This window comes from Trichoderma ghanense, assembly GCF_004382785.1.
Source record: "Trichoderma ghanense strain CCMA-1212 chromosome Unknown scaffold_11, whole genome shotgun sequence".
Taxonomy (NCBI): domain Eukaryota; kingdom Fungi; phylum Ascomycota; class Sordariomycetes; order Hypocreales; family Hypocreaceae; genus Trichoderma; species Trichoderma ghanense.
In genome coordinates, this window is record NW_027395674.1 from 729,918 (window position 1) to 753,926 (window position 24,009).

General features: G+C 54.1%; 8 protein-coding genes across 8 annotated transcripts; 4 read left to right on the forward strand and 4 right to left on the reverse strand.

Moving 5' to 3' along the window:
* Positions 1-640: 640 nt before the first annotated feature.
* Positions 641-2,997, reverse strand: CCMA1212_008245 (uncharacterized protein; the record flags this gene model as incomplete). Its single annotated transcript, XM_073705386.1, has 2 exons — positions 641-810; positions 879-2,997. The coding sequence occupies 2 exons, from the start codon at positions 2,995-2,997 to the stop codon at positions 641-643; spliced, it is 2,289 nt and encodes a 762-aa protein (XP_073556042.1).
* A 3,329-nt stretch (positions 2,998-6,326) lies between these two features.
* CCMA1212_008246 (putative transcription factor gsfR1) lies at positions 6,327-8,642 on the reverse strand (the record flags this gene model as incomplete). Its single annotated transcript, XM_073705387.1, has 3 exons — positions 6,327-8,006; positions 8,068-8,417; positions 8,501-8,642. 3 exons carry the CDS (start codon positions 8,640-8,642, stop codon positions 6,327-6,329), a joined length of 2,172 nt encoding a protein of 723 aa, XP_073556039.1.
* Positions 8,643-11,151: 2,509 nt separating this feature from the next.
* Positions 11,152-11,643, forward strand: CCMA1212_008247 (uncharacterized protein; the record flags this gene model as incomplete). Its single annotated transcript, XM_073705388.1, has 1 exon — positions 11,152-11,643. The coding sequence occupies one exon, from the start codon at positions 11,152-11,154 to the stop codon at positions 11,641-11,643; it is 492 nt and encodes a 163-aa protein (XP_073556040.1).
* A 110-nt stretch (positions 11,644-11,753) lies between these two features.
* Positions 11,754-13,410, reverse strand: CCMA1212_008248 (uncharacterized protein; the record flags this gene model as incomplete). The annotated part of the gene is made up of 2 exons (XM_073705389.1): positions 11,754-13,085; positions 13,153-13,410. The coding sequence occupies 2 exons, from the start codon at positions 13,408-13,410 to the stop codon at positions 11,754-11,756; spliced, it is 1,590 nt and encodes a 529-aa protein (XP_073556033.1).
* Positions 13,411-14,194: 784 nt separating this feature from the next.
* Positions 14,195-15,277, forward strand: CCMA1212_008249 (uncharacterized protein; the record flags this gene model as incomplete). The annotated part of the gene is made up of 1 exon (XM_073705390.1): positions 14,195-15,277. One exon carries the CDS (start codon positions 14,195-14,197, stop codon positions 15,275-15,277), a length of 1,083 nt encoding a protein of 360 aa, XP_073556034.1.
* Positions 15,278-16,086: 809 nt separating this feature from the next.
* Positions 16,087-17,082, forward strand: CCMA1212_008250 (uncharacterized protein; the record flags this gene model as incomplete). The annotated part of the gene is made up of 1 exon (XM_073705391.1): positions 16,087-17,082. One exon carries the CDS (start codon positions 16,087-16,089, stop codon positions 17,080-17,082), a length of 996 nt encoding a protein of 331 aa, XP_073556215.1.
* Positions 17,083-18,385: 1,303 nt separating this feature from the next.
* Positions 18,386-21,449, forward strand: CCMA1212_008251 (Beta-mannosidase A; the record flags this gene model as incomplete). The annotated part of the gene is made up of 4 exons (XM_073705392.1): positions 18,386-18,619; positions 18,693-18,793; positions 18,848-19,077; positions 19,141-21,449. The coding sequence occupies 4 exons, from the start codon at positions 18,386-18,388 to the stop codon at positions 21,447-21,449; spliced, it is 2,874 nt and encodes a 957-aa protein (XP_073556214.1).
* A 314-nt stretch (positions 21,450-21,763) lies between these two features.
* CCMA1212_008252 (uncharacterized protein) lies at positions 21,764-23,689 on the reverse strand (the record flags this gene model as incomplete). The annotated part of the gene is made up of 1 exon (XM_073705393.1): positions 21,764-23,689. The coding sequence occupies one exon, from the start codon at positions 23,687-23,689 to the stop codon at positions 21,764-21,766; it is 1,926 nt and encodes a 641-aa protein (XP_073556217.1).
* Positions 23,690-24,009: the final 320 nt, after the last annotated feature.

Genomic DNA, 24,009 nt, shown 5'->3' on the forward strand with positions numbered 1-24,009 from the left:
CCAAGTTTGTGAATGAGATTCATCTGTCAACCGTCAGTGCAAATAAAGGAGACTGCGTGTGGTCAATTTCCAGCCATTGACCTGTTTGTATCTTATAACCCAAATCCCCCTCTTCCCCGCCAGCCAAACCAACGATTTCCTCAAAGTCAGGCTCGGCGCAAGTTCCATCCTTCGCGTAAATCACGATTTTGTAATGTCTTCAAGAGTCGAAAACGAAGTTGTCACCATGGTTGAATCTACACAATATGAAAAGCTGCTAAAATCTGTTCAAAGGAGAAAAGAAATGGGACTCTTCGTCTTGGACGGCCGGGGCACGAGAACGCCGCTTCACACTACATATACAGTCAACCAAATTGCAGCTCGCAGGGTTATCGCGGCATACTCCTTAATCAAATGTTTTGATGATTCACTAAATATCTACTGGCTACACTGAGCAATAGTGGAACAGAAGTCGGTGCAGAAATGGTTACCTGTCTTGTTATCAGTCCTTGTCTCGCAAGTTACCTGCTTCATGGCATATGTTAGATAGACAAAACATTATATCTAGTTCATTGGTTGAGCTCTATTATGTCCAAGTATTCAGAGCGAATATACACATTATAGTCTTTACTATCGAAAGTAAACCTCCATCTGTCGATGCTTAGGTGGTGTAGCGACCAACGTCACCACCAGGGCTCCAGCCTCCCGTGAAGCCGTCCTGGGCATTAATGTCGGTGCCGTTGCCCAGCCGGAGAGCAACCTTGGTGTCCTTGGAGCACATGCCGTACATCTGGAGGTTTGTGGGCGTCGTCTTGACAACGTGCATGTAGTCTATCATCTTGTCAGTAAAAACCCCTTACATGTCATTTGTCTGCTGTCTACGAGAACAATTGACTTACCCTGGCACTGGTAACCACCAGAAGCACAGCCCTGATATCCAGGACCGCTGAAGAAAGCCCACGAAGCAGAACCAAAGTAGTAGATGTTGGATCCGCCCTGCACATAGTTGGCCAGACCCATGTGGCAACGAGCAGAGCTGTCGCACCACGAAAAGTCGGGATCTCCCCAGCCCTGAACATCAACAGTCCACGGCGCAGGGGGCACCTGCTGCGTGTTGTCGCCCTGGTCGTAGTTGGTCTCGCTCTGCAGGAGAGAGACGACGACGTTGCTGGCGGACTTTAGGTTAAGCTGGTACAGCCACCAGTGCTCGCTGCCCAGGCCGTGCAGCCAAGTTCCCTTGGTGGACTCAACAAGGGCACCTCCCTTGGCGGCAATGTTGGAGCCGCCGCTGAAGCCCTCGGTGATGTGGTCGGCAACCCAGTTCCAGGTGTTCTCGACGTAGGCGGACGAGCTCTCGGTGAAGTGCAGCCCGATAAAGGCAGCCTTGCACTCGCTGTTGGCCTTGGTGCAGGTGTTGGTCAGGCCGTCCGCGCCACGGGTTCCTCCGACGGTGACGAGGGAGTTGAAGAGCGCGACGTCACCGGGCTTGGAGCCGGCGGCGTTGAACTGGACGATGATGGCGCCGGGCAGGACGTCGGAGACGGTGAACCGCATGTCCTGGATCTGGGCAACGCCGACGTCGCCCGCGTTCCCGACCTGCACGATGGGCTTCGGGTTGGAGGCGTCCTTGAAGAGGTTGCCGCCACCGGAAATCGTCGCCCAAGCCTCACCAACCAGCCTCGAGCCGACGGGGACCACGAGGGTCGAGAGCACGCGGTAGTCGCCAAAGGGGAAATACGCAATCTTGTTGTTGGAGGCAGCAAACTGCAGCACCTTGTTCAGGGCAGCAGAGTCGTCGGTCGAGCCGTCGCCCTTGACGGTCTGTCCGCCGTTCTGGCTGGGGTCCTTGACGTTGACAAAGTCCGTGACGGGGTTCTGCGCAAAGTTGGGCGCGGCCACGGCCGGGATGCGGCCGCCGGGGGCGACGGCGGCGGGCCGGGCGGTGGTGCCCGTGACGGCGCCGTAGATGGGGTTGCGGCCGACGGTGTTGCCGTAGCTGTAGTTGACGACGTGGGACGACGCGCCGAGGGCCGTCGAGCCGCGCAGGACGACGACGTCGGAGGAGGTGTCCTTGGTCAGGTTGTCGATGACGATGGAGGGGTAGACGGTGGTGCTGAAGGTGACGCCCGAGTTGATGGACGTGGCGTCGACGATGCCGATAAAGGGGCTGCCGCCCGTGTTGGACACGCCGGTGCCGACGGTGTCAAAGGTCGGGTTCAGCAGGGTGATTGTGTTGCCGCCGCTGACGAGCATGCCCACCGTGTTGCGGTAGAAGTAGATGCTCTTGTACAGCGCCTGCTGGTGTCCGTTGTGCCAGATGCCCGTCTGGCCGTTTTCGATTCTCACGTCGGCCAGGCCGAGAGTCGATCCTCGGCCGAGCTGGATACCGGTGTGACCCTTTCCGCCGCTTGACGGCGCGAGGACAATCTTGACGTTCTGCAGCTGGGCGGCCTGGGCAACGCCCCAGTACAGGGCAGAGATGCTAGACGTTGCGCTGACGGCCGTGGTGTCCAGGACGACGTTCTTGAGGCCGACGGCAAACGAGAGCTCGCCGGACACGCCCGTGGAGGGATCCTGGCCGTTGACGAGGTAGTTCCCGCTGAAGCCGGCCGCCGCCTTGATCACGGGCGGGTTGGTGGCGTCGCCCATGAGGATCGTGTCGGTGCGCATGTTGAGCGTGTTCGACAGCGTGTAAGTGCCCGGCGGGATGTACACGACCCGGGGCTGCGACGCCAGCCACTCGTTCTGGCGGCTGCCGCTGCCGGCCGAGTCGACGGCCTGCTGGAGCGAGGCGCCGTCGCCGGCGTTGACGGCCACGAAGACGCTGTACGAGTCCGGGCTCGGGGCGTGAGGCGCGTAGCCCTTGTATTGGCCCGTGTGGTCCATGGCGGCGTACCAGAAGGAGGTGCTGCTGCTTGCTTCGACATGGGCCTGGATGCGCGTCTGGTTGCGGACGGCGGCGGGCGAGGCCGTGACGAGCCCGACGAGGGCGGCCGCGACGGCCAGCGACTTCATCATGGTGGAAGGAGTGGAAGACGAGCAAAGCGAGGGCTTGTCGTCAAAAGGGAACGATATAGAAGAAAGGAATGGATACCGAGACGATGCTCGTGTTATTAAGGGAAAAAAGCGATCAACACCCTGAGTGCTCGCTACGGTCACCTAATCGCTCGATGAAAGGGATTTTTAAGAAGCGAAACCCCAGAACCATGCATCGCCATCTATATAAAGAACATGGTCCTCGCTCGCTCGCCCTCGTCTTACCGCTTCACCACCATGCCTTTCTCCTCGCTCAGCCCAGTCACCATCGTCAATGCCCCCATCGGGCCGATGGAGACACACATGCTAGCAGCTGCAGTACTACTAGTAGCATTTATACTGCTCCAGAGCCATCATACATTCTAGTATTTCCTTTTTCCTTCAGGTCCTGCCTATAAAGGCTATTATGGAGGCCACCTCCGAAGATCGTCGCAGGAACTTGTTTGCTTGGTATCCGCTGATCTCTGACAGCAAAAAGGCCAAACTTGCCCGTAATGGCAGAGCTCCGTGATGAACGGGGCGGCACCGGGTCTGGCATATGGACTGCCCTGGGTGCCTTTTTTTGCCCGCTGGTTCCTGACCTGATATCCACAGTTGCATCAAGCTCTTATTCTCAGCAAGCTGGGATCAGCAGTAGGTAGGGCTAGATCATCTCCTCTGTTGCTCAGATGAGAATATCTGGGAAATGAAAACCGAACGAGCCCTATGATAGGCTCCTCTGTTCTACGTCTCACCGGGTGGACACCGATCGGCACTCGGGGAGTCTGCTTTGAGCTTCATAGGCTTCTATTGTTAGGCAAGACTAAGCAGCTAGTTGCCGTGCTAATTTGTATGAGACAGGGGCAAGGCCGGCGTTGGTCCTGGACGGGCTCGGCCGATGGCTGCCGTCTAGTCATACTGTTCTCCAGCAGATGCTGCTAAAACACCTTGAAAGCTCGAAACCCCTTGTTGTTTTGATGTGGGCTTTTCAAGCGCTGACACGGGGCTAATAAGGGTTGAGGCTGAATTTTGCTTGATAGAATCTCCCGTCTTTCATCCTCTGGCGCGTGATGACGGGTGGGGGAGTAACCCCAGTAGCAGAACCTCGGCGGCGGGATATATGGATACAACCAGGTCCCCGGAATAAGGGATAGAAATTCCGGCCTGGATTCAATTTTTCCATTTCCATGGCGCCGCTGAAAGACATCACGTGTACTGTTGATGTTCGGGGGGGGGGGGTTTATGTCTTGAGGCTGTCGGATATAACGTGCGGTTGAGACAGACAGAAAAACGCCGAAGGACAGCTGGGTTCATGTGTTTGCTGTTCATCAGGTGGCCCGGGAAGCCGTGTCCCCGTCTCTTTTCCGTCGGGCATCCCCATGTCCTTGCACCTTTGACGACCAGAATGGGTATCAAGATGAGGGATAGAGGAGTCAATGGCAACATGGGGATGGAAAGAACCTGGCGAGGCGAGATGAACTGTTGGTTGAGCGGGGCATATCAACCGCGATAGGCGTGGCTGTCTCCAAGGGCTTCGCGGAACTTCGCCCGAGGACTTTATCTTATCTGAGTGACGACTCAGTTCCTCTTCAAAAGAACATGCAATTACTGGTGGTGTTGCGGAATATGTAGAAGAAGTATGTGCCTCGGATAGAGGCTCGTGTGAATCAGGCAATGAGGGCCGTCTGCAGAACCTATCCGATCGCAGCATCCAAACCAGGCCAAGGCCAGTGAGATCTCAAGGTTTGACAATGCCCCAACTTTGGTGCTTTCTTTCGGCGCCAAGTCTTTGTCCTTGTCAGCCCTTTTGTCTCCGAGAGCCAGGAAGTGAGTCCTCTGTGGGGTTCTTGTTCCATGCCGGCAGTGAGAGCCGTGTTCTCTGTTCGACGAATGAGAAAAGAAAATGGTATTACTGGACTTCTTGCTTTATAGTGTACCTCGTACTTGCAATTGGTCCCGGCGGAAAGTGATCTCAGGACACAAAAACCGTGGCAGCCCACCGCTTTCCTTCATTGTACTTTATAATTTTGTTCATGTCTCCTACCTCTTTTATATTGCAAACTACAAATACCTACTAAGAGAATGATGGGCGAATCTCACTTGAGAAATCACTGAACAAGGCAAAGATGAACGTGATGTGCTTCGTTCAAGGAATCCCTTACCACCACCATCCAAATCCTTCGTGGTTCGCCTCTTTCTCTTGAACCCGGGAAAGCGATTACTGTTGACTTACCCTTCCAGTACCAGAATGGCGTGGCGGTAGATTTAGACAAAAAGGGTGCTTGTAATAACCCGACTTGGACACCACGGATCTGCACATGCAGAGTAATATTCCATGGCCTTATACCCTAGGCTCGGGAATCCAGCCAAAATCCCGTGCCCTCACAGATTCCGCGTTGGCCAATTCTCAGGCATCCGTCTTCACATAGGCTACTTCGTATTAGTTGTATGGCTTTTTCGCCAATATGACTTCATGGTGTCTTGCTTCCCTCTATCGAGGGTGACATTGTGTTGTTCTTCATGATACGGACTGGCTCGGAAGTGGACATGGAACTAAGAAGCACGAAGCCCATGGGACCGGAATCTTGGTATGCACGAACACCGTTCGGATGGTTGCATACACCCATCCGCATGGCGCATTGCTTTGCCGAATGTGGTTTCTCTTGCTTGGAATTGCAGTGCATACTCCGCGCACTTGGAGCACATGAGCTAGGACTTTATAAAAGTCCGTAACGGCCGGCTATTGACCTGGCTTTTCCGGCCCCCATGCTGTGGGCGATCCCTATGTACTGATGGAAACTTCAAGTCTCCTGATGAAATGGAAGGGACATGGGGTCTGGGGATGCCGTCATGCTCCTTACATCTAACAATGTACATCAAGGCCACTGAGAAGAACTGCCAAAGCCCATAAGCGGTGATCATTAGGCTGTAATGGTACATATTAATAGATACACATAAACAACGCTGTCCTGTTCATGCTTCATGAGTCTATTGGCTGCTTGACCCAAACAGAAAAGCGCCGACTGATCCCATCAGCGGAAACATAAACAAGCCAGTGCGGACAAACTAATAAGCATCGTAAAAAGAGGGCTTCATGGGTTGACAGTGTATGTATAGACGCATGCACACATGGACTTCGCAGGCCCTCGACGCCCGAAAAGTAATGCCGGACGTGAGTCAACCTGCTTACTCGTATATATATATATATGAGGACATGGAGTTTCCTTCCCTCCGGGTCCTGGTGATATTGTATGTTGCGAGGCGAATCCCGGTTGTGTCTCATGCGGGATATAGATAGCATGCTGTAATATAGTCGTGGCGAGGTGACGCCGTCATTCGTTTTCAACCAGCCACTGCTGCATCAGCTCATCGACGTCCGCCGCCGTGCTGGGCCCCATGAAGTCAATGGTCGTCATAAACGTGGGCGAGTAGTTGACATACAACTCCGCCCCTGCAGAAGCCAGTTGGTGATGATCACCGCCATTGCCGGGCATCTGCTGGTTGTTGTCTCCGCCGTGACTGCCGTCGCCCTTCTCTCCCGTCTTTCGCGCAATGGAAATAATGCCAAAGTAGGGAATCGTAAAGTGAAACCTGTCGCCCTGCAGCGTTCTGGGATCCGTCTCGATAGCCTGAAGCAGCCGCAACACGTCCCGCGCCTGCAGAGCGACTCTGTCCTCGAACCGCTCAACTGCGGCATCGAGGGCGCCCACGACATCCGCGATGAGCTCCCAGTCTCTTTCTCTTCGGCCCGACAGTGCCTCAAGCTCGGCGGCAGGGGTCCGGAGAAACATGTTGAAGATGAGAACCACGGCTGCCGTAAACGCCTGGAAGTTTGTGACGCAGCATGAGAACATGCCAAAGGTTGTGCGTAGCGGGAGATAGACCTTGATGAGCTGTCGCGCGGCTTTGAGACAGGCGATCCGGCTGTACTCGCTCCGTGTCTCCTCGGCTGCGTCGAGCATGAATGGTAGATGGTTGGACATTTCGAGCTGGTGGTGCCATAGCTGGATGTTGTAGCGGCCGTAGAGCATGTCCATTGCCTCCTCTTGCGTGCCCGAGAGCCTGTCGAAGGGATGCCACCAGGACGAGGGCATCGACGCGGCCAGGTTCACAAGCGCATTGTCAATGGTCTGGGTAATGGCCGTGCCGGCGGTCGAAGCGCGCTGCTCCCGCTCGATTAAGAGTGCGGCGATGCGGTCGAGATGTGCTTGATAGATGGCGTCCTGCTTCCTTTCGTCGAGATGCTGCATGAGCTTGAGGTTGCTCGGAACAAAGGGCTCGTATGAATCCGCTACTCCACAAGGGAATCCTAGAATCTGGGAGAGATAACGGTCGTGATGAACGATGTGAGGCCACAGGTCAGCCAAGTTGGATTCTGTCTCGCTTCTGCCTTCAAGCTCGTCGCCGTCGTTGTCGTCGTCGTCGCGTATCCTGTGCAAGTCCATCAACTGTGCGATTGCCGTGGCTCTTCGGTTGTTGAGCCACGCCCGGCGAGGTCTGCCCGAGTTGACAAAGTAGATGGAGAGAAGCAAGAGGCACTCGAGGCCCTCTTGCGTGGCAATAATCTCGTCATCGGAGGTGACCAAGGAGATGATGACCGAGGTCAGAGACTGCATGTATTCGGTTCGTGCAGATGGTAACCGAAGCTGCGAGGAGTCGACACTCGGGGGAAGCTGCTGTAAGCATATCACGATACACATCAACGCTCTCGCAATGAACGTAGGATGGCTTGGAGTTGATGATTCGAGCGGCATCATTTTTAACAGCGAGAACTTGTTCACGTGTTTGAGTGAGGGGAGGGGGCCCAGTAATTGACAGATCCAAGGCGAGCTCTGGTGGTCGAGAAGCTCCATTGTGGAACGAGACGGCATCATCTCCAGCAGTATGCGAGAGACTCTCGTCAATTTCGGCCACATGAGATCATCGCTGCGGATAGTGGGCTGGTTGATATCGGGTACTGTGGTTGGAGTAGGCGTTGAAGAGGGCTTCTCTCCTCCAATCTCCGACATAAACTAGAGGGATTGATCAGTATGTGATTTGCCCATAGTGCGGTTTTGTAAGCTTTGTCCCTACAGATGTGTTTTTGAAGATGGAAACCACGGCAGAAGTTGAAGAAAGATTCGAAATGGTAGAGCGCGCGTTGACGACGTCGATCCCGATCCCGTCGTCGGCGGTTTCTGGACGTCCCGGAGACTCCTTTGTCGGATGGGAAGGATGCGTGCTTGCAGCCTCCAGCTTTTCGAGAACCCGTCCCAGCAAGTCCTCCATCCGCATCATCCTCTCCTCCATGCTCTCGTTGCGCGAGGCATCGCTCGCCTCATCTCGGAAGCGCTGGCTGACACAGACTAGGTTGTGGGAGATGCACCGCGTGCAAGTCGCCGGGTTTCCTGGTTGGAACGAGCACCTAATCTTGCGACGTCTACCTAAATTGATCCATCTTCCCGGTTAGGAACTCAGACGGCAGGGGAGCCAATAGGCACGCAAAGAGGGAAGAGAAGAAGAGGACGAGGAAGATTGCGATGGCTTGTGGGCTGGGTTACTGTTCTGGACGTACATTCCCAACAGCTGCGCGTCCCCTTACGGACCCTTCGGAGCTGAGGCGGCGACATGGCGGACTCTGCCTTTTGATGCGCCGACGATCGACTCATTATTCAACCACAAGGCCGTGTATACTTGAAGCGGTTGATGGAGAGAATATCTATACTGTTGAAAGAGTCGATAAACAACCCGTGTAAGAACGAGGCTTCTCCCAACTTCCGGTTCAACAAAGTCCGCAACAATCCATCACATTAGACGATTAAATAAGCCCCTCGAGGTTCGAACCGAACCAGGCTCAAGGACCCTTGGTATATCCGTATATTCCACCAGGACACTTGAGCAGACACCGTGAGCCACACCTCGGCTACTGCGTGAGACTAACAAAGGAACATTTCCATGCCCTATGTATGCAATGCCCCACCAGCTTGCTGCGTGAGACCAGCCTGTCTTCATCGATTGAAGAGAGCCCAAGCACTCAACAAGCATGCATGTAAGCAACACACAAACGAAAAGCACACGGGACAAGGACGGAAAGCGGATGGTATCCCTTCTCCATACTGGTCATTGATGGAAAAGGAGGGGTGAGCGTAGCAAAGGGCAAGGAAATGGTCTTGGGGACCTCGGCTTATAGCAGCCAAGGTAGCAGTAGTAATACGAACTACTTTCTACACAGAGGCGGCCTGGGCGTCCTCTCGTCACACAGACGGAGCCTTGTCTTGTATTAAACGTGAGAGAAGAAGGCAGGGTCTTCTGTAAAGATGGGTAGGATACCCGCATCGGGAGATCGGGGTCGTGGTTTACCATGGAGAACCCCCAATCCCGTAGTTCGGCCAAACCCGAGCGCATTGGATGCATGTTCGGTCTCTTCATACTACTCGCAAGGGGCCTAAGAATGGGCAGGGTAGCCTTCAGAGTTTGTAACCTAGGAGTTGAGCAACCAAATAGGTATGACCGAGTACCAACCAGCCCGTGAGGAAGGGATTGGCTCGGTGACATTGTCAGAACAGGCTGTCCCTCTCTGTCCTTCCTGGCGATATTCCTACTCCGCAGATCTCTGGGCGGGTCAATCCTTACCTGTCCTTGAACGAACACTCACGGCTCGGGTAATATTTGAGTATTAGTGCCTAGCCAATGACTCCTGGTACATAGTAATATCGGAATAGCTCACATTTACTATCGCTTTAAAGGAAGATACAATCTGCCAATGTGATATGCGGCACAACACGTCCATGTGCCGGCTTCATCATTCGCCCGTCCATGTCAGACCATGACCGAGGGCGTGTCCCGTCATGTACGTCCCCGCTGATTGAAGTGTCATGGCAGAGCACAGGCTATGTTGATAACAACTCGTCGGAGACTTTTCCAACCATTGCCCCGAGCCCATTCTAGCCTTCGCATGCACCAAGGGGCTGCAAACTGTCTTGCTGAGCTTGACTGCCATTGAAGGATTTGGCGCTGAGCACCCGCGTTAAATGCTCACAGTCAAGTAGATGTTGGCAGAGGAAGGCGAGCCATGGGAACCGGCTTTGACCTCATCAAGCGGTGACTCTCAGGCTTTGTCCAGCCTGGGCTGTCGCACGTCTTCTACGGGGGCTGGGAACTTTTAAAGAGAATCCATGGCCTGCTTACATGAAGGTGCTTGCATTAGTTGCACGTAAAACTTGTTTCCGTCATTCCTTCAACTCGCAATCCTTCAACTCGCAACATGCATTAGACGCGGACATCTGAAGATTCCCTAGTGGGGGAGATGTAAGCCGGAAGACGAGTGTCATCACCTGTGATTCGTACCAGATGGACAAATGTGCTCCCTAATAGTAATAATCGCCGATATCTTGCCTTAAATCTTCCCGGACAGGGTGAATAACCTGCGTTTTCAGGCGAGGGGTGGGAAAAGGCACGATCTCTTGGTCATGTTTCCTTGGGCCAGCCATTTCCGCATTCCGGGGGGGACGGAAACGAGCCTTGTGCGCGTATTTGATGTATGTTCCAGCCTCTGGCCCCCAACCAAAGTGATGCACGCATTTCCCTGAAGGACGCCGACGGAAGAGTGAAGTATTCCGCGATCCTTGATGCTACCCAAAGTAGCAGCAGCAGCTAAAGGCACGGGCTTCCATAGGTAGGTATGATCAAGAGCAAGCAGAACAAGGCTCTCCACACGCGATAATGAATACGGCATCACTCCCCAAGAAAGCGAACTGACCAATGGGGTTCAACGTCGTATTCCGTATTTGACAAAGATGCCGTTACGCAGTTGCGACCTCATCAATTGCCGTGGTACCTTTGCTTGTGAATTTCGGCCGAGCTCGGCCGAACTGGGATTGAGACGCTGAGGTGCAACCACGGAACTGAACTGACTTCTATTGATCCATCAACACTCAGCTTAATGAGAGCTGTTTTATTATTGTTCTTTCTTGAATTTTCCACGTCGATGCATGTGGTGTTCGGCCGAGGGTCGGTTGAAGATCTGCTTGATGAGAGTTGATCGTGTAGAAGTGAATGTGTGGCTTCTGTAGCTGTCAAAGAAACCATGACAGATCCAAACAATTGGCACTCGAACCTCTTCAACCTCAGAGAACGTTCTTATTGCGTTGTGGTTAAGGTATAGATACTCAGGAGAACATGAGCTCATCACTGTATTTGGTTGGCTTCGTCAAGCGTCGCCCCGACCTCACCCAAGAGCAATTCTACACCTACTGGCGAAATGTCCACGCCCCCAAGATTGCATACTGGGCCAAGAAGCACGGAATCACCGGCTACACGCAGGTTAGCATCTTCATCCTAGGATTCTCCGTGGCTTTGACCCAAGGGACTCATGTGCATACTCAGGTCCACACCTCCAACGTCCTTCGGCAGTCGTTGACTGTAACGCCGCTCCCCGTTACTGTCATGGACTATGACGGCGCTGTGATATGGGAGATTGCGAGCATGGAGCACTATATGAGTGCTTTTGACGACCCTTACTACGTCAATGTGATTGCTCCGGATGAGTACAACTTTCTCGACAAGAGCAAGGAGACGGCTATGGTGACTTTGGGCAACGTTCATCATGTTGTTGCCGGGGGAGAAGCTCTCATTGACTTTAGTGGAGAAGAGTCATTGAACGCAGAGTAGGGGCAGACGTGTGATTCCACACACGCATCCCTAGGGGAAACGGATGGATCGTTTGGACACTTGTATGATTATCCTCATGGGTGCAGATGCGCGAATAGCACCGTTGCAGTCTACAGCCTATACCGAAAGCCCACCGTCTTCCAGTCCGTCACATCCTCATAGTCCTCCGGCCTCAGCTGAACCTCTGTCACCGCCTCAGCAACATCCTTGCCATCCAGCACATCGGACACCTTTCCATCAGCCACCGCACCAGCCGAACCAGCGTTCCCAGCAAAGCCTTCCTCCCTCGTCCGCTTCGCATTAAACCACTGCAAGTAGCACCTCAAAGTCACCGCCAGAACAATGACGATGCAGTAGCAAATCATGATTGTCTTAAAGGCAGTCTGATAGGTCGGCGCCTCATTTGCGCGAAAGAACTGCGGCCCGGAGATGTTGCCGGCACAGTACGCCAGGAAGAGCATGGCCGTCACGGTCATCTTCTTGGTCACGCCGCGGTAATTGGACTGGACGAGGGCCATGTTGAGAGGCATCGCGGCGGGAGCAGGAGAGAGGAGGAAGTAAGCAAACAGTTGCACGCCATGCGGCACGCTGTCGCGGCGGTAGATGACGGCGGAACCTACGACGCAGGGAATGAGGACGACGACGATGAGCAGACAGTTGAGCGTGCGGTATCGGCCGGCGAGCCATCCGGCTCCGGCAATGATGCCTGCTGTGATGACTGAGTAGGGAATGTTGATGAGGGTGGACTGCAGCGAGGTGAAGTTGAAGGAGGAGATGATGATGTTGGAGAAGCTCTGCGTGCCGCTGTTGGGGATCTGGCTGACAAGCTCGATGAGGAAGATGAGCCAAGTCTTGGGGTCGATGAGGCACTCGACAACCTGATCCCATTTCCAGTGGGTGTTCTCCGTGCGCCCAGTCCCGGCAATGACGGTGCGGTCAGCAGCAATCTGTCGCTCCTCGGGCGTCAGGAACTTGGCCTTGGAGATGCTGTCCGGCAGGAGGAAGAACATGGGGATGCTCCAGAGGAACGTGGCAACGCCGAGGACGATGTACATCCACCGCCACGGATGGACGTTGTCCTCGACGTGACCGAGCCCAAAGGCAATCAGACTCGAGAGGATGCCGCCGATGGAGTTTCCGGCAAACCAGATGCCCACCCGTACCGGCATCTCGTCGCGCGTGTACCAGGTCGACGTCAGGAACATGAAGGCCGGCGTGATGGTGGCTTCGGCCATGCCCAGCAGGAAGCGGACGGCCATGAGGCCGCCAAAGTTGGTGCATGCCGCCGTCAGGGCGACGACGGCGCCCCAGGCGAGGGTGTTGAAGGAGAGGTACTTTGCCGTGGGAAGGCGGGCGATGAGGATGGTGGTGGGATACTCCCAGATGAGGTAGCCAAAGTAGAAGATGCTGCTGACCCAGCTGTACTGCTGTCCGACAAGGTGCTGCAACACATCGTGGTGTTAGATATTTGAAATCTGTCTGCTCTAGAAGGGTTTGATGATGTCTTACCGTGTCCTCGCGCAGACCAAACACAGCGGCACTCGACAAGATGACCTTGTCCATGAAGTTCAACATGTACGTGACAAACAGCAGCGGGATAATGACCCGATCAATCTTGCTCACCACGCGACGCGCAACAGCGGCATCCGCGCCCGTCTCTACAGGAGCCGCAGCCTCAGCAGGAGAAGCCATCTCGCCGACGGGGTCAATAGAGTGGCCCAGCAACGGCTCAGATTCGCGGGATGCGGATGCATGTTGGCGGCTCATCGAATGCAGGGCCGCGAACGCGTATTTAATATGCACCCCGAGAATGGTAGGACAGCAGGGAGATGCAAACCCCCAAGCGTCAATCTCTCTGCGGGATGCGTTTCCCCTCACGCTTATCTTGAATTGTTTATCTTGGACGAGACGACGAGATAGCGGCGAGATATGCGAAGCTGGTAGAGGCCATGCGCGAGGTTGTTAGTTGCCCGAGACCGGCCCTTTGTTAAGGGAGAGAATGAGGGGGGGGGGGCCAAGGACCGGCTAAAAGCCTACAGTAGACGCTGCGCAAGCCCGCTATTCTGGGAAGAGCGGTTGAACCGAGTGGAACTGATACGGATGGTGTTATATTCTAGCATGTATTAGCCTTGTCTCCTCGACTTGATAACATGACCATGCTAGTACACGAACGAAGATGATATGGAGCACACGAGCATGAGACTCTTCGGAACTTGAGCGAAGCTTCAATGCCTTACTCGAGTTGTCAAGCTCGCCGTCGGATCGCCACTTACAGAGTGCGGAGCAGCAGCTTTACCCGCTTACACGGTCTGTGGAGCAGCTCTGGTTTATCATTCTCGTCGCCGAACCTCGTCCCTCAAGTCCTACCCATTATCTAGATTCAAAACGATAGCTGGCGTCTCCCGCGATAGAACAGAGAGTTGGCCGACGGAGGCGATAAGCAGCGTTCAAGAGAAGCAGCCAAGAGGCCTTCATCTTACGCCCGCGCACATCTATGCTCCTCTTCGCCCATCTACGATAACATAGGACTGGGATCAAACCATCTTGAACCATGAATGGACTAACAATCTCCCCCTTCATCGCCTCCCTCCCCAAAGTCGAGCTCCACGTCCACATCGAAGGCACCCTCCGGCCATCCCTCCGCTGGAACCTCGCCCAACGCAACAACATCCCACTGCGCTTCAAATCCCAAGAATACCACACATACGAACAACTCGTCGCCTCCTACAACGTCACCTACAACCACCGTCCCGAGCTGGGCGGGCGCAGAGATGTGCCGACCTTTCTAGAGGCCTATTTCGCGGGCTGCGAGGTCCTGCTCCAGGAAGACGACTTTTACGACCTCGGCATGGACTATCTATCGCGATGTCAGCAGATGAATGTTTGCTATGCCGAGCCCTTCTTTGACATCCAGGCACATACACGCCGCGGTGTCCCTGCGGAGAATGTGCTGAATGGCTATCTTCGAGCTCAGCGCGATGGCGCAGCGAAATACGGCGTGCGATCAAACTGGATATTCTGCTTCATCCGTGACGAACCGGTCGAAGACGGTGAAGCCGCGTATTTGGAAGCCCTGCCATGGGGCAAGTCCGGACACGGCCTCTTCCACGCCGTTGGACTTGCCAGCAACGCTTATGAGCGGCCCCCTTCGCTGTTCAAGAAGGCGTTTGAGCGGGCCAGGGCAGACGGGCATCACATCACGATGCACTGCGACTTTGGACAAAAGGACACGCACGAACACATCCGGCAGGCCATCTTTGAGGTTCAAACCGAAAGAATTGACCACGGCCTTGATGCGCTTGATCGAGATGAGCTGATAGCAGGCCTTGTCGAACGGGGTATTGGCCTGACTCTCTGCCCACACGCTTACCACCGGCGGACGGCAACCGAGGTTCTATTTCCGAAGCTGCGGCAGTTGCTCGACAGAGGCGTCAAATTTTGCATCAATAGCGATGATCCGGTGTATATGCACGATGTCTGGATCGATGGCAACATGGAAAAGGCGTATCATTATGGGGGCCTGACGAAGCAGGAGATGGTGCAGCTGGCGAGGAATGCAGTCGACATGAGTTGGGCGGATGAGGCGTTGAAGAGGGAGATCTACGATAAGCTGGACCAGGTAGACGTGAGTTGATGTCTGGGATATACACGTCTCAGCTGTCAAGGCAGTGCTTGGAGGGAAAGACGCATGTTGGCGAAAGCATCCTCGGCTGAGCGTGAGGCTGAGCCCCTGATGCAAGGATGAAGGAGGGAAGGATGGCAGGATCAGCGGTCATTGAGCCAATGAAAACAGCAATGGATCGTTGAACCGACTCACTTGTGGCGATCATGCCAATCCTCTGCCGGAAAGGCTGGCAAGGCTGGATCATGGCCGCTCTGTGTAACTGCCATGGAAAGCAACAATAACGGCATCAGCTACGATTGCATCCGCCATAGCGCGGTGCGTAAGCCATATGAAATAACTTCCTTTTAGGAAATGAACGCGATCTCATCAGATCAGATGAACGACGCATAGCGAAACATAACGCCGGATATTCGGAGTCCAAGCTCACTACGGACCCCTTGCAGGACACTACTGCAACGATGACCCAGCGCAATCCATCTCAATCGATGATGTCTCAAACGAATTCTTCATATTCAGCTTCTCAGGTCTGGATCGTTATGCCTCGCCGGTGACGATCAGGCAATCCAGGAACACGTATGTGTATGTCGTCAACAGGAGGATTGGGGGCGCCTTGGCGAGAGGAATTCTGCAGTAAGAGCCGTTGGGGATTTCGAAGGAGTTGCCTCCTTCAGGTCGACGTTCGGCTTGACTTGATGAGTCTGTAGATCTTGGTATATATAACAGTGCCTCGCATGTCGTCTTGATTTTCCGATTCTCAAGATATTTCTCTTCAGTCTGCATACCAATTGATTAATGTCTGTTGTCTAACCATCTTCATCATGCATTCCAACATCTTCCTCACATTTTCCGCTCTCGTAGCTTCCGTCACCGGCGCCGTGCTCAACCCCAGAAACGCATACCCCCAGCCACCTCACGACTCTTCCCGTCTCGTCTACCAGTTCGCCAACGGAACGACAATCGAAAACATTGCCATCCGGTCCAACGGCAACCTCCTCGTCACCCTAACCGACAGGCCAGAGCTCTACGAAGTCAATCCCTTCGTCCCCAAGACCGCAAAGCTCGTCCATCACTTCCCAGGATACCTCGGCCTCGTGGGCATCACAGAAGTCTCCCCCGACGTATTCACCCTCAACGCGGGCAACTTTTCCGCCACAACCGGCCCAACAGAAGGATCGTGGGCGGTATGGCAGGTCGCTTTCCACAAGGACCAGCCAAAAGTGTCCAAAGTCGTCGACATCCCTGAGGCCCTGTCCCTCAACGGCATGACCACTCTCGCGTCCTCTCCCAACACTATCCTCGCTGCCGACTCGACCGCGGGCGTGGTCTATAGCGTGAACACCCGCACAGGAAGCTACAAGGTGGTTCTCGACGACGAGACGTTCAAGCCCGCGGCGGACGCTGAGCTGCCCATTGGCATCAACGGCATCCGCTATCTCGACCATTACGTCTACTACACGAATTCCTTCAAGGCTTTCTTCGGCCGCGTCCGCGTCAACAAGTCGGGCTACGCTGCCGGAAGCTACGAGACAGTCGCGACGGGCATCGTCGGCGACGACTTTGCAGTCACGCCACAGGTGGCTTATATCGCAGGGAACCCGACCAACGTGGTCACCAAACTGGACCTGGCAACCGGGGAGAGCAAGGTCATTGCTGGAAACCTCAACTCGAGCCTTGTTGCGGGCGACACCTCGGTGGCTTTGGGACGGACGTGGAAGGATAAGCATGTTCTCTATGTTGTTACTGTTGGTGGGTCGCTGAGTCCTGTCAATGGCACGTTTAGTGAGGGCGGCAAGATTGTGGCTTTGGACATTTGATCTAGGCAGATGATTCAAGTTCTTTGATGTGGTAGTTGAACGATGATTATGATGGCTCTTTCACTGGTTCGATGATGATGTACTTCAATGTCTGATACAGTTCGAGAGCTAGCTGATTGACATGTAGCACTGATGACCAGATATGGTACTGACTTGGTTATTATGACACACTACTCAAGATGGCTACATACAACTTATATAGACTAGAAGTACTCTCTTCTCTTTAATAACCCATCAAGCATGTCATAACCGTGCAGAGGGAACGCTCATCTGCTAACAAGTGATGCTCACTCCGTCGATTTAAGCTTACAGGAGAGCTTGATCTTGTTCCCGTACCTGCATCTATGCGTACCTTACCTTGAAACAGAACATATGCAACACACTCAGATATCTTTCTGCTGATCTTGACGTCTGAACGAAAGTTCTTCTTAGCATTTCTTCCTGCATGCATAGTAGCAACCGACGTATCGTTCCATCCAGTCTCTTACACGTCCCGATTATTGAACATCCGGGTAGGTGACCCCTCTCGAATTACAGATCTCCCTTGCTCTTTGGGCATCTTCTGTCATCGTTCAGCGCAATCCGATTAGAAAATCAGTTGCATAATACTCATACACACCAACGTATCGACATCAGCATTTCCGGCATCATCTCCAGTTGGAGCGCTTCATCTTTCAGTCTAGCTCTAACAGGGGAACCGATTCTTTCCTCCAAAGACCTCATGCACCTCCCACAATCCTTCACCCAACGCACGATCGCGATTGGTGACAGGCCAAAATCGTGGGGAAACCGACATCTGCCGGAAACCACGTACCGGCTGAATCGGCAATACGACCAAAAGAATCCGGGGTTAATGCCTTGGTTTTCCGCGCCGATGAAGTCATTCCCATCTCTTCCAGTAGGGGCAAGTTACATGGGCCCTGTGTGCCTACGATGAGCACCACATATCACTGCATGAATGGTGGGTGATCGGCATGAGCATGGCTCCATTCGATGCTATCCAGAACACGAGCTGTGCAACAATGGCCGAGCTTTATTCCGGACCCCTCATTGATGTCTTACGGAGTGTTGCAGTCATGAGTGAAGATAGTATTGGGTAGGTATAAAAGCTGCAAGGGACGCAATGGGAAGGGATGACTGTGAGACGGCGCCTACAAGTCACGTCCGTGGCCCCTGGACAACAACACATGAATCCCGTCTGTACATGATTACGAACCTCTCATCACGTCTCTTTGCCTGAACAACTACCTATAGTCAAGTATATATAAGCATCACCGAGGAGAGGAGCCATCGGACCTCAGCCATGGGCCGCATCAGGCCTTTGCTCGCCGCGCTCGGCATCTGTGCGAGCGTCGCAGTAGCAACTACCGAGCATGTTGGGAAAGCCGCGATTCACGACCTCGGCCTGCAGGAATGGACAGTGACGAACGAATACGGCAACATTACCGTGCCGGGCAAGTTCCCGTCGCAGGCACATCTCGATCTTCACGCGGCGGGTGTCATCAGTGAGTCACTGACAACCCAGAGTGACCAGAGAGTCAGCTAACCAAGGATTCGCAGATGATCCGTAAGATGGCTTTCGCCAACATTGACTTGAACTTTGGTTCAAGGTGAAACTGACGAGATGCAGATACCACGGCCTGAACGACTTTGACCTGCGATGGATCGCGGCCCAGAATTGGACTTATACCAGCAAGCCCATCAGCGGACTGTAAGTGTGCGCATCGATTTTCCAGGTGAATCTGTCATACTAATGGGAGACCAGCAACAAACACGCAGACACATCTACCTGGCTGGTCTTTGATGGCTTGGATACGTACGCAACCGTCAAGTTCTGCGACCACATTGTTGGAACGCCAGACAACCAGTTCAGGCAATGGTTCTACGACGTCTCTTCCCTCCTCGCGAGCTGCAAGAGCGATCCCGTTCTGAGCATCAACTTTGGGAGTGTGCCTCGCATCATCAATGCCATCAACGCAAGCGATGACGTTCAGCGTAAGAATTCTCGTACTCTGACATTGACCGTGAGGCCTTGTAACTGACCTCGCTTTCCTCCAGACTGGCCCGCCTCGGTCGTCTACCCCTTCGAGTATCCTAATCGCCAATGGGTTCGCAAGGAACAAAACGACTTCGGCTGGGACTGGGGCCCGGCCTTTTCCCCCGTAGGGCCCTGGCAACCCGGACGCATCGTCCAGCTCAGCAAGGGAGGCGAATTGTATTCTCTCAACACTGCCATTGACGTCTTCCGGAAAGGCCAGTTCAACAACTTTGCGCCTGACCAGACTGCACCCTGGGTGGTCAATGCGAGTCTCGATTTCGTGGGAACCCTGCCAAAACATGCTTCCATGTCGGTGCTCATTACAGATGCAAAGGACAGCCGCTCTGTGCTGTACTCTGGGAAACTGGAGGGCGTCGCGCAGTCTGACATGACGGTCACTGGGTCCGTGACCATCGATGCCGAGAAGCCCAAGTTGTGGTGGCCTCGAGACATGGGCGACCAGCAGCTGTACAACATCACAGTCTCTGTTAGTAGTCCAGGGTCTGAGACGCCTCTGCTCGTCTCTTCGCGCCGCGTTGGTTTCCGTACCATTTTGTTCAGCTCGGGAAACATCACGGATGCACAAATCGCGAGCGGTATTACTCCAGGAAACAACTGGCACTTTGAGATCAACGGCCACGAATTCTACGCCAAGGGGGCCAATCTGATTCCTCCGGATGCCTTCTGGCCGCGAGTCACCTCGGATAGGATGAACCGCCTGTTCGACTCTGTTGAAGCACAGAATTTCAACATGCTCCGAGTGTGGTCCTCGGGCACATATCTGCCGGACTGGATCTACGACATTGCTGATGAACGCGGCGTATTGCTATGGAGCGAGTTCCAGTTCAGCGATACTCTGTATCCAGACAGTCCTGATTTCAAAGAGAACGTGGCTGGAGAAATCACGTACAATGTCCGTCGCCTGAATCACCATGCTTCTTTGGCGTGCTGGATGGGCGGCAACGAGTTTGAGAATCTGATGCTGCCGATTGCTCAGGGCGCGGATCCCGAAACGTACCCCTATGTCCTGGGACAATACGAGGATCTCTTCATCAAGACAATGTTCAACATCATTGCCGCCAACAGTCATTCCATCTCGTACAGCCCCTGCAGCGCCAACAATGGATGGATGGAGATTGATCTCGATCTCCCTGTGCCCATCGTCGAACGGTACTACAACACCACCAGCGGACACATCTACGGCGACACTGACTTTTACAACTACGATACTTCTGTGTCATTTGATACCTCTGCGTACCCGGTCGGTCGGTTCGCCAACGAATTTGGCTTCATCAGCATGCCCAGCATCCAGACGTGGCAGCAGGCCGTCGACCCCGAAGATCTGTCGTTCAACTCCACAACAGTCATTCTACGAAACCATCATTACCCTGCCGGCGGCCTAACAAGGAACATTCACAACAGCACTCTGGGACAAGTTGAAATGACGCTCGCTGTAGAGCGATACTATCCCACCCCCGACAAGACCGACCCAGTGGCCAACTTTTCCTCCTGGTGTCACGCCACGCAACTCTTCCAGGCGGACATGTACAAGTCTGAGATTCAGTTCTACAGACGGGGCAGCGGTTTGCCGGAGAGACAGCTCGGGTCTCTGTACTGGCAGCTCAACGACATCTGGCAGGCTCCCACCTGGGCTGGTCTCGAGTATGACGGACGCTGGAAAGTCTTGCCGTATGTTTCTCGCAGGACGTATGAGCACGTCATTGCGTCTGCTTTCTGGAACTATACTGCTAATGATTTGGAGATTTGGGTTACGTCTGACCTCTGGGAGCCTGCGTCCGGCCAAGTGTCTCTTACCTGGGTCGACCTCAAGGGCGAACCCATTGAGAACAATGCCGGCATGCCCAAGTCTGTTGACTTCCATGTGGGCGCCATCAACACCACTCAGATCATCTCAACCAACATATCCTCCGATCTCAAGATCCCAGATCCTCAAGACGCTGTCCTCATCATCCAACTCACAGCCAAGGGCAAACTGCCCAACGCCTCCAACAGAAAGATTACGACGTTTACGCACCACAACCACTTCCTCCCCGTCTGGCCCAACCAGGCCAAGGTAACAGACCCCAAGCTGAAGCTCTCCTACAACAAATCAACGGAGAAGTTTACGGTGGAAGCCACGGCGGGCGTGTCGCTGTATACATGGCTGACGCATCCGGCGGGCGTCTTGGGCTTCTTCGATGATAATGCGTTTGTCTTGAGGCCGGGGGAGAAGAAGGAGGTTGGGTTTACTGTGCAGGAGGATACGACGGGGGGGAAGTGGGTTGAGGGGGTGACGGTGGATAGTTTGTGGGATTTGACGACGACGTGATGAGTGGGTGTGCTTGTCCAGTTGCGGTAGTAATAAAGACTCACGTTATGTGAAGTATTATGGATATGACTTTGGCTTCAGAATGTAATAATTGTCGTTCACAGGAAGGACTAAGGCCATGTTACTTTCGCAGATGTTCAAAGGTCCATGGACCATCACGAGCGATGAGAAGATGCGGGTATGGATAGAAAGACAAACATTGCTTTATAACTCAAATCACTACTCAGGAATCAGCACTCGAAAATATCTGCAAACATGCCCTCATCATACCATCCCGATCGTGTACCAGTGGCCCACCGCCAGATCATCCCCCATCACTCGTCCAGCGAGACGACCTTGGCCCTCTTGTCTCCTCGCAACTCACCCTGACTACCCTGCCGGCTGATGCCACCTCGCTTCCGCTTCCTGTCCTCCTCATTGGCCAGTCTCATCATGATGACAGACCAAGCGGCATGCTGAAGAGCAACAGCTGCCCTTGGCCGAGCCCGCGGATCCCAGCAGAGCATGTCGCGGATAATCAGAGCCATGATCCTTTCATTCGTGGAGGAACTGCTGTTGGTCTTCGCGTCCAGATCGTCCAGGAGGCGGCTGTGCATGTCCTTGGTAATCGTGGCCTCGGCTGGAAGGGCGATCAGGGTGGACAGCCAGGACATGGCGAGAGCCCAGACATCAGCCTCCGTTCCATCCAGGGCTTGCGTGTCATCAGCTGGCTGCCATCCGTCGCCATCAAACACGTCACCGAGCGTTCCGCCGGCGTCGTTAAACACCCACGAGACCAGCTCGGCTGCGTCGTTGCTCAGGGCTTCTGGGACTGAGGCGGCCGTGTTGTTGGGTGATGCATGCAATGATTCCATTCCCTGGTCGTTGAAGTCTTCCAGAGCCACGCTTGCATTTCTGTGAGCCGCCGAACCAACAGTCTCGTTCCCACCCGTGCCCTGTGCTCCAGTTTCGTTGCATGTCATCTCATCCAGGAACTGTAGGAGGAACCCATCCGAGAGCTCAGGCGCCATGCACAGACTCTGTGTCCGCAACTTGGTCGGCCGCATGCAAACCGATAGAACAGCCTTCAGCTCCTTGACCGAATTTTCGTCGAAAGGGGATATCTCGCGCCCATCCTCGGTGAGAAGCAGCAAGGACGTGGGCGAGATATGGCCGTGGGTGATGCCCATTTCATGCAACTTGGCAAGCCCGAGCAGAGTTTGCCTGAAATAACGGATGCGATCGTCGGCCGTCACTTCGTGCCAGGGCATGTCCTGGAAGCTGTGCTCAGCGATGGGCATGGAATATTCGATATACCCACAGTGGCATGGTCCGCCTTGCTCGTGATGAAGATTGTGAGACAGCCTTCCAAGCTTGCACCATACATCGAGGGCTTTCATGATGCCCTCTTGCGGCCCAATATCGGTCCTGTAAATGGCTTGCAGTCGAGTGACGATCTGCTGTCGGGCCAGGGGTTCCCTTTTCGGCACCCTCTTGACGACGAGTGGCTGTCCCGTGCGAGCATCAATACCGGCAGTTAGTAGTAAGCTTGGAAACGGCTTATGCACTGCGATGTGCCAGTTGAGGTAGGCATGAGTCTTCGGGGCGAAGTTGAACAGAGTCGATGGAGGAAGAGATCCATAGAGGCGGCCGATGATCTCGTTGAATTGCTGGCCGATGTAATCCTCGTCGGGGCTCTCGGCGACGAAGGAAATGAGAAAACGATGCTCCCCGAACTGAAGATAATTCTTCTGCTTCCAAAGGAGAGTCTGCACAGTCGTGCGTTTCGTAAGCGTCAAGTCCTGCCCGTTCTTGTCACCTCGCTCGTAGACGATGACGTTCCCAGATCGGTTTTCGAAGATCAGCCCACCAGAGCGAGGATGAAAGTAGAGGGCAGCGTGTAGAGGATGGATGTCCTGGCGAGCGGACGCGGCGCTGGATGATGCTCCAGGCGGACAGAGGAGAATGTCCGGTTTGGCGGCAGACAGGTCATCATCATCCTCCGCGGGCCCCGGAGGCGCTCCGCTGCCGATCATCCATTTGGTGACGCCGCTGCCTTTCTCGGTCGACCACACGGGAACCGGTAAAGCATAGCGTGCTTGTTCACCAGAGGTTTGAAGGGACGGGAGTGATGTTGTCACCCGGACGAGTTCCAGGAGGTGGTTCGCCGCGGCATTGGCACCAGCGAATACGACAAAGGGCATCGGGCTGCGGGCATGAATGATGCTCGAGGGTGCATCGGAAGCGTTTGTGTCAGCCATTGTTGAAGTTCTTGATCTTTGGGTCTGTGTCTTTTGTTTCCAAGGAAGGTGTCGATGGTTCTTGGAGTAGCTGAAGATTGTAGAATAAGGGGAGAAGGATCGAATAATTCATCGAGACGGTTGGAGACTTATGTAGACGAATGCCCGACTAGCCTCCAGGCCTGCCTTCAGCAAGCCAAATTAGATGCGAAGTGATGGAAGGACATCTTGGAATTGCTATATTCAGATACAAAGTAATACAAGCGCAAACACTGCTAGGCAGACAGACGTGAGGTAGTACGAGCCACGTCCAATGCCCCTATTCACAGTATCAATCAGTC